Genomic DNA, 9,455 nt, shown 5'->3' with positions numbered 1-9,455 from the left:
GAGGCTATCGGAAATATATTTCGGCCAAGCGTGGATGGCTATATCCTCTGTTAATTCGCGAGTATATCCATATTTACCGTCGTAGGGGGGCTAGTGCCGTCAGGGCACCTCATGTGCACTGTGGGCGTTACTGAAGGTTCTTTGCAGTGTGCCTTCGGCCCTTAGCTGCAACACCTTTCGTTCCTTTAACTGTACTTCCTTTCATATTCTCTTTCTTCCATCTTACTTTCCACCCTCTCCTAACAATTGATTCAAAGTGCAACTGCAAGGTTTTCCTCCTGTGACACCTTTCAAACCTTTTACTGTCAATTTCCATTTCAGCGCTGAATGACCTCATAGGTCCCAGTGCTTGGTCTTTGGCCTAAATTCTATGTTCAGTTCAATCCAGTTCAATTCATACCCATATTTGCTGACAACACAGAATATCGATTTGATAGCACGAATTCTGAGGAAATGTCACCGAATTTGTAATATTTCTTTTGTAAAAGGAACCAGACCCCTCTGACTTCAAATAATCTCGAGTTGAGATACTACACGACGGATTAATAACGCGAAGATAACCTCCTCAGATCACCCCCACAAGGCCAGTCAGAAGATAAGAAGCGAAGTTCCTGGTATGACACAGAACGCTAATCTCACAGGCGAGAGCTGGTCTTTATCTGTACCAGTTCAGAGCGTATGATTGGTTCACCGTCTACATCGGGTGACAGGGCCAGTCCGTCCGTACGCTTCGATACAGATCTTGATGGACTTTCCTGGGCAGTTGACGCCGAAGCATCCCCAATCGCTGTCCGGAGCACCTCTGCAGTACTTCATGTTTGGAGAGGAACCCAGAACGTAAGGGACACATTTGTGTTGGTGAGAGTGGTGACATTTTGAGATAAGAAAACGTGATTGGAATCATACGGTTTGTTTTAAAGATGCTTTCGCGTGCATTTGGGCGTGTTTCTGGTTTTTAACTGTCACTCACTGTTTTTGCATTACACACACACACATAAATATATACATACATACATATATAAATATATATATACATATATGTATATATATGTGAGTGTGTGTGTGTGCGCGTGTGTGGGGATGCGCATGTTCTTCCACTTAATCTTAAGCAAAGCTAGTACATAAAATGAATGAAGTAGTATACACTACCACTGAAAGTTATTTATTAAAGAAAGAAAAGAAAAAGAGAGTAATTACAGCAATTATTAATTTTATAAGTGAAAGAAGGAACAGGGGATTGCAGCGATGCAAATGGCTAAATTTCGGGCATGTAAAGAAGTTTTGCGTTTTATACCCAGGACGTAATCTATATATAAATCGTTATAACACTACTGATTACTTTTACATACCTGATCTTCCTTGAACTAAAATTTCTTTTAGTTTCTATGTACTCATGGCCAGTAAAACATACTAAATACGGGTTTGTTAAAGCTGACGGTAAATTTACTCAGACGATATCATTGAAGCTATTCGTGATTGGCTGGACAGCTCATGCCGCTCAGCCGAGGCCACCAAGTTACAACGATATAGGCTGGAGATTTTTGCCGTCAGCTCCAAAAAAATTGACTATAAGTTTAGAAATTGACAGTTGATCTGAAGTTCTTTATATAACCTTAAATCATTCGCAAGACGTAGCGACATTGTCTATCGAACTAGAAAACTCTCACGATTAAGGATTGAATTGAATTGAATTGAACATAGAATTTAGGCCAAAGGCCAAGCACTGGGACCTATGAGGTCATTCAGCATTGAAACGGAAATTGACAGTGAAAGGTTTGAAAGATGTAACAGGAGGAAAACCTTGCAGTCGCACTATGAATGAATTGTTAGGAGAGGGTGGAAAGTATGATGGAAGAAAGAGAATATGAAAGGAGGTACAGTAAAAGGAACGAAAGGGGTGCCAGCTAGGGGCCGAAAGCACGCTGCAAAGAACATTAAGTAATGCCTACAGTGCACCCCGTGAGGTGCAGTGACGGCACGACCCCACCCCCTACGGGGTTTCACGTTTAAGATGAGCAGCAACCGACCTGTTTCCACCCGGACTGCTCTCGAAACTCAAAGGCAACGTTGGTTGAGGTGCTGATTAGCCACGAACTAGACTTGACTTGACAACGATTCATTGTTTTTTATCATACTAGCTTCGATTACCTCCTACGCTTATCGTTCTGGGCTGAGCTTCCCCGAAGAATCCCAAGGTCAAATTTGAGTAGCATTGGTCTGAGAGTGCAGAGGACACTCGATTCCAACGTTTCTTCGCCTGATTTTAAGTGTTCTTTATGTTTCCATTTCGTCCTCAGGTCCTCGCATGCGTAACTGCCATGACTTTTTTAATAGTCATAAGAAGTAAATATTACTGTTCTTTCAAAGATGACAATTAAGTAAGAAATGACCAGGTTAATGCTGCATGTGTAGTATTAAGTAGATATTTCATTTTCCGTTTGGTAATATGATAACAAATAGTTAAGTTATAAATTTGTTTCATCATGAAAATGGTTGAATCTGAATTTCATGAAAGATTATGTCCTCGTATTATATGAATATATATATATATATATATATATATATATATATATATATATATATATATATATATATATATATATATATATATATATATATATATATATATATATATAAATCCATGTGTGGTAGGTTAAGTGAGGTTAAAAAAGGCTTGTCACAGAATAAGTATATCCAAAAGGATGTTGGGACATCTTGAAATTTAGAGGTCATTGTGGCTGTTACAAATCATATATATCAAGTAAAAGTGAACAACAATTATATATATGTATATATGTACTACATATACATATATGCATATATATAATATATATAAATATATATATGTATACAGATATATATAAAATCATGAAGCTAAAAATGTCGCTTAGATTCGGCATTGACTTATACCTCTCTTGATAGCTCAGTGGTAACGTCGACTGGAGTTGCTGGGTAAGTTCTGTGTCGAGGGTTCGTGACCCGGCAGTACCAATCCATTTATCACTTATAAATTCCCCTTCGGTGATAATTCCCCATCGGAGATATTCCCGAGGTAGCGTGAATTTGATATTAAGCGACATTTGTAGCTTCACGATTGTATATAAATCATGGTGCGATAAAAAAATTTCAGATATATATAAATATAAATATATATATATATATATATATATATATATATTTATATATAAAATAATTATATATATATATACACACACTATTGTTGGTCGCTTTTATTGATATATATGATCTGTAACAGCCACAATGACCTATAAATTTCAAGATTTCCCAACATCCTTTTAGATACACTTATCATTGTGACAAGCCTTTGATTAACCTCACCCCTAACCTACTACACATTGATATGAGTCCCAACACACGAGGAAAGGTTTCGTCGAAATTCCCCGTCCGGACCCCAAGCCTTGTGGTGATAAGTGTTTCTAGTAAGATGTTAGGAAGTCGAGAATTTAAATGGTCTCAATGGCTGTTACACAAACACACACACACGTATATATATACATATATACATATATATATATATGTATATGTACATATATATACAGTACAATACATATATATTTACATAAACATTTGCTTACATTACACACACACCATATATATATATATATATATATATATATATATATATATATATATATATATATATATATATATATATTTTTTTTTCCACAAACATTAAGTCACATATAATAACTAGTATTTGAGTATGAAAAATTAAGCATGTATGCGCGACAAAAAAATCCAGTGTTGTACATACAGTAAGTATAAATACCCAAGTACACAGAAACAAGAGTACTGCAAAAGCTGAAAGTTAATTTCAGAACAGCTGATGACGAAAATCAGAAGCAAAAATGAGGACATAGCAACTTAATGAATGAGAGAGTTCTCGGCCGCTTATCTCCGCGACTTTGATCAGGACTGATAACTCTTTGAGATCTTGAGCAAGTCATCGTAGATATGAGTCTACTCTTCCGAAAGGGTAGAGAAGAATCCCTTCTTGAAATTCGCGGCAGAATTAAAAGTTTATTTTCATATATATTTTCAATTTCATTGAGAGAAAGTCCAAACTTCTGTACCCAATTCTGTTCAGACCATAATTCTGTTGTGTGGTAGGTCTAATACTGGATAAAGGCTTATACTTCATTTTGTGCACACGCATGCACATATTCTCATACACTCTATATAATATATATATATATATATATATATATATATACGAGTATATATATATATATATATATATATATATATATATATATATATATATATCCTGTAAGTAAGATCTTCGTGAAGACACTGAGCCGTTAACAAATAAATCTCTCCCATTACCCTACATTCTGATATCGTCAAACATGTCTGTTTGCAAAACTACTCGTATAATTCTAAATTATCATGTCAACGCGCATTTAAAATTCTTAATATCTAGCAGAACAATGTAACTAGTCTCACACCATTGTTGTCGGATCCTCCCGCTGGTAGCCATCACGGGGAAACTTGAAAACAGACTTTAGAAATGATTAATTAAACTTGGCACGATTTATTTCAAATTAAAGGTCGATGTCACGAGCAACCGAAAGCCTTCCCTTAGCGCAAGTCCGGAATAAATGGGAAGGAGAAAGAAAACGAGGGTAGCCTGAACTATGATAGACATCCAGATTGAAAGACAAAACAAAATCAGGATAAGAGCCTATTGAAACGGATATATTATTTATTATTATTATTATTATTTCGGTAGATGAAACCTATTCACATGGAACAAGCACACCAAAGGGGCCACTGACTTGAAGTTCAAGCAGTAACTGGTCATGACACAGAGCCAATGATTTTTTTCATCGCCTTGGGGAGGCGCACACTCGCGACGTCTGAACGGGATGTCATGACACTAGCGACCATACCAGCGATTATATAACATAATGTAATACAATATAATATAATATAATATAATATAATTAGAAAGCCCTGGGAGGAAGGCAGAGAAAGGAAGACGTAAAATATTTTATTTGTTTAATTCATAGAAGTTTGGTCTTATGACCTGGCACTGGAACCATTTCGTTATTTAGCTCCTGGGTAGATAATGTAACAGCTGGCTTTGACAGAAACGGTCGGGAAGACTCTGGTGAGTGGTACTGTGTGTTTGTGTGTGTGTGTGTGTGTGTTGAGGTCGAGATGAACTACTGATGTTTCACCTCTGTAGATATATAAAACATATAAAACTACTAGTGCTCTGGAAGTGTTCTGCACCTGAGAGGATGAATGTTTCAATGGCTTTTGCGTTATTTCTTCTCTGGGGTTACCCAGCATTCAGGGAAAGTGGCCTATCCTCAGTGACAAGAGGACAAACTATATCAACTGCAATGCTTCGGATAACGGACAGAATGAGATGACTTTGCACTGTGGTGATCTCCAGGCTATCCTTGGGCAAGCTGCGCACCCTGCAAGGTTTGCTTTCTAGGCAGGAGCTCCACTACCTTGCGGAACACTATTTAGTTCAAGGTTAATGTACCTTCCCTCAGGAAGAAAAAGGTGCAGTGGTGAACGTGTTAGGTGGGCAGAAGAGGATTCAAATTATGTCTTGGGAGATTCAAACAGGGATTAACTTTTTAGCTGTCTTGGTTTATCTTACCCCTGAAGGAGATGATTTTACCTCAAGGAGAGCTTAGCAGCCCTTGGGGACAACCAACCCTCCATGAATTTTGCCTAAGTTTGTATGCTACAGACCTCTGTGATGGTCACTGAACGAGAGAAAATATATCATAGTGAATGAACTGAAGAGAAATGTATCTTTTTCACATTCTGTAAGAAAATCAATAACTGCTACTCACTGGGCTTCCATACAAATCCATAGAAGTCTCAACTCACTGAAAGACTAATGTTCATGTTTTCGTCACTTGGATATGACTGAGATAACTAGCCTCCTGTTTGCCAACTTCATCATCCTTACGTATCTATCTCTTCACAGGTAACTAGAATACGAAGCAGGGAAAGCATCCTAAAGTCAACCGTTGTTTTCATTTTCAAGAAAAAGGAAACACAGAGGAAGTGACTAAGAGCAAGAGCCTTGGAGGATCCATCAATAAAAGGTAAAATCTTCTCTCAGCGAACAAACTTTTGCAGTGAAGTTCTAGAGGAAGTCTGTGTTTTCTAGGAAATATTCCTTCCATGTTCTTAAACGTTTGTGTTCAGTGTTCCTTCCGGTATGGGTTCGAGTCCCGCCTAGGAAAGAGAAATACATTTTCGTTTCGAATTCCAAACCCCACAGCTCAAAGTTTATCAGAAAATGGTCGAAAATACAGAGGATGATGGGTCATTGTTGCCTATGGAATATAGAATGCTGATAACAGAGAATAGGTTATTCACTTTTGTACAATGAAGGATAATGACATGGATATCGTGTATCAGAGATGATAATGAGATCACATAACATAACAGGCGATGCACAGATCGTGCATGCATTTCAGTATTATAGGAGTCTGAAATATTACCTTTTATTTTATCATTATTAATATTGCCCATTGCAAATGGGAAGAGGAATTATAAGCATGACTAATCAGAATGAATAAACAAAGATATATATATATATATATATATATATATATATATATTATATATATTATAAATATATATATATATATATATATATATATATATATATATATATATATATATATATATATATATATATATATATATATATATATATATATGACTATTTATCACATCACCGTGATTCATATACAATCAGAAAAATACAAACGTCCTTTAATATCCAATTCGCTCTACCTCGAAATAATATATTTTCATATATGTTACAAGAAGGAATTTTTAGACTTACTATCAACTAAAAATCCACCTTCGGTAACATATATGAAAATATATTATTTCAGGTAGAGCGAATTGATATTAAAGGACGTTTGTAGCTTTCTGATTATATATATATATGTGTATTTAATATATATGTATATATATATATATATATGTATATATATATATATATATATATATATATATATATATATATATATATAGATACAGGAATATATGTATACATACATATATGCGTATGTGCTTATTGTTTGTTTATTTATACTGACCAGTCATGCTTGCAATTCTTTTTTCCGTTTGTAATAGGCAATATATATGATGTGTGTATGTATGAGTACGCAATTTATGCAGAATAATGTGACGACTTCGTGCTTGCTTATTGACCTACATTTTCAGAACAAGCAGTAACGTCAGTTACATGAATTTAGTCTAAAATGATTGCTCTATGCAAAATTAACATCAGGGATGTTCCTTGATTTTATTACAGCAACCTCTCCAATTATCAAACGACTTTGGCTATCAGATTTTATTTGGCAGAGAAACCTCTTGAATTTAATGGTAAGTGCAAAATACAACTGAGTTTAGACAAGGCACTATGTAGAATTACTATTTAGCCATGGGATATCTTGAATATTCAAGTTCGAGTTACGCCTACCTACCCCACCCCACCCCACCCCACCCGGGGCGGACAAGCATGTTTGCAGGATGATGGTGGATGTCTCCCCTACCCTCCCGTTCCCCTATCTACCCCGCCCCCTCCCGGGGCGGAAGAACCGGTTTGCAGGAGGAGGGTGGATGTCTTCCTACCTTCCCGTTCCCCTGCCTAATGCGCCCCCACCCGGGGTGGGCAAACCGGTTTGCAGGGGGTGGGTTGCTGTGTCATATCTCCCCTACTGTCACCCTGGGACCCATGGAATCTCTCGATGAATGTCAATGTGATGACATCCTTTTGCATCAACACTCTCTTTGGGATGAGGTTGCTAGCCCCTCTGTGTATAAATGCTCAAGAATGAAGCTTAAGAGGCCCAAAAAAAAGCACTGTTTACACGGCAATGAGTTGTACTGTGATGGGCAATAGTTCAGTCCTGATCACATCTGTGAGGTAGTCTCGGAATTTTGTGACTCATCACGTATACTTGTACAACAGTAATAAGTATATCTTAGTTTATCCAGACCACTCAGCTGATTAACAGCTCTCCTAGGGCTGGCCCGAAGGATTAGATTTATTTTACGTGGCTAAGAACCAACTGGTTACCTAGCAACGGGACCTACAGCTTATTGTGGAATCCGAACCACATTATGACAAGAAATGAATTTCTATCACCAGAAATAAATTCCTCTAATTCTCCATTGGCCGGCTGGAGAGTCGAACGCTGGGCCAACAGCGTGCTAGCCGAGAGCTCTACCCACCCCTCCAGTGAAGAACTTCAACTAGATGAGTATATAAATATGTATATGTATATATATATATATACATATATATATATATATATATATATATATATATATATATATATATATATATATTTTATATATATGTATAATACGTACATATATATATATATATATATATATATATATATATAATATATATATTTACATATTAACGACATCTTTACAAGAAGAGGAAAAAAAAAGAGTCCCCGAGCACTAAAAATACCCAAATACCCTTACTATCAGGGACGCAAGCGCCACAAGATAAAGATAAAAGTTTTCGAACACTCGGCGTAATTAACGATAAACCCAGCTGGCTTGTTGCAAAATCAAGAGATTGTGGATTTTATTAACTATCCCTTATCAGTCACTTCCCGTCCTGATTGTTTTTCTTGGTCTGTCAGGGATTTCAGAGGAAATTGTATTAATGGAGAACACGTTTGTTTGCTTCTATTCTCGCTAGTTTTATGCTGGCAGGTGTTAGTCCCGACAAATAGTGGCGACTATGGTGTTTACTTCCGTTTGTTCGTTTGTCAACTTCCCCGTGTTATGTCAGCTTCGTGATAACTCAGCTCAGAAGTCAGCACTCAGTCATCTCGAGCACGTCAGGACCTTTCTCTGACGCCAAGAGGACCCTGGACATTTCTGATCAGTTCGAAATGATCTGTTGATATGAAAGCATGTTCGTGTAGTGTTGCCTTTTTAACCACCAGAGCCAAAGGGAATCTCCACTTTTATTTCTTGCACTTCACAAGCAGGTAACATAACCTGAAATCAGATGACAATATGACTCAAGGAGAAGAATCCCACGAGGGGTTAGTGCAGTCAGTGCCTTCGGCCCCTGACTGCACTCAGTTTTTAGCCTTTTATTCTACCTCTATTCCTGTTTCCTTTCATCCATCCTGCTGTCTTCCACTCCAGCTCCCTCTTTTCACTGTCTTTAGCGTTGAATGGCTGAAAGTGCCCAGTACTTGGCTATATAGTTTGATTTTTATAATCAATCAATCGTCGCAAGGAGGAGATCTTTTCCTAACCTATTTTCTCTTTCTTTCTATGTTAGTCATTTGATGATCTCGGCTCATCAGTTACAATAATTTTCCACTTGCCTCTTGTCGAAAGACAAAGACAATAAAAAATATAAAACGAAGAAGAAGAGACTCCACAGTTATTTTTGTTACTGT

At 36.9% G+C, this 9,455-nt stretch overlaps 1 protein-coding gene across 1 annotated transcript in view; it reads left to right on the top strand.

Annotated features, from left to right (window-relative positions):
• Window positions 1-675: 675 nt before the first annotated feature.
• Window positions 676-9,455, top strand: part of LOC136846521 (uncharacterized) — a 13,675-nt gene continuing 4,895 nt past the window's right edge. The window contains exon 1 of the mRNA XM_067117367.1: window positions 676-837. Within this exon, the coding sequence (XP_066973468.1) occupies window positions 746-837 (92 nt within the window). The 5' untranslated portion in view covers window positions 676-745. The remainder of the gene's footprint in view (window positions 838-9,455) is intronic.

This window comes from Macrobrachium rosenbergii, chromosome 15, assembly GCF_040412425.1.
Source record: "Macrobrachium rosenbergii isolate ZJJX-2024 chromosome 15, ASM4041242v1, whole genome shotgun sequence".
NCBI lineage: Eukaryota > Metazoa > Arthropoda > Malacostraca > Decapoda > Palaemonidae > Macrobrachium > Macrobrachium rosenbergii.
The sequence above is the reverse complement of the archived record's forward strand: the minus strand, read 5'-3'. Positions and strand labels throughout refer to the sequence as shown.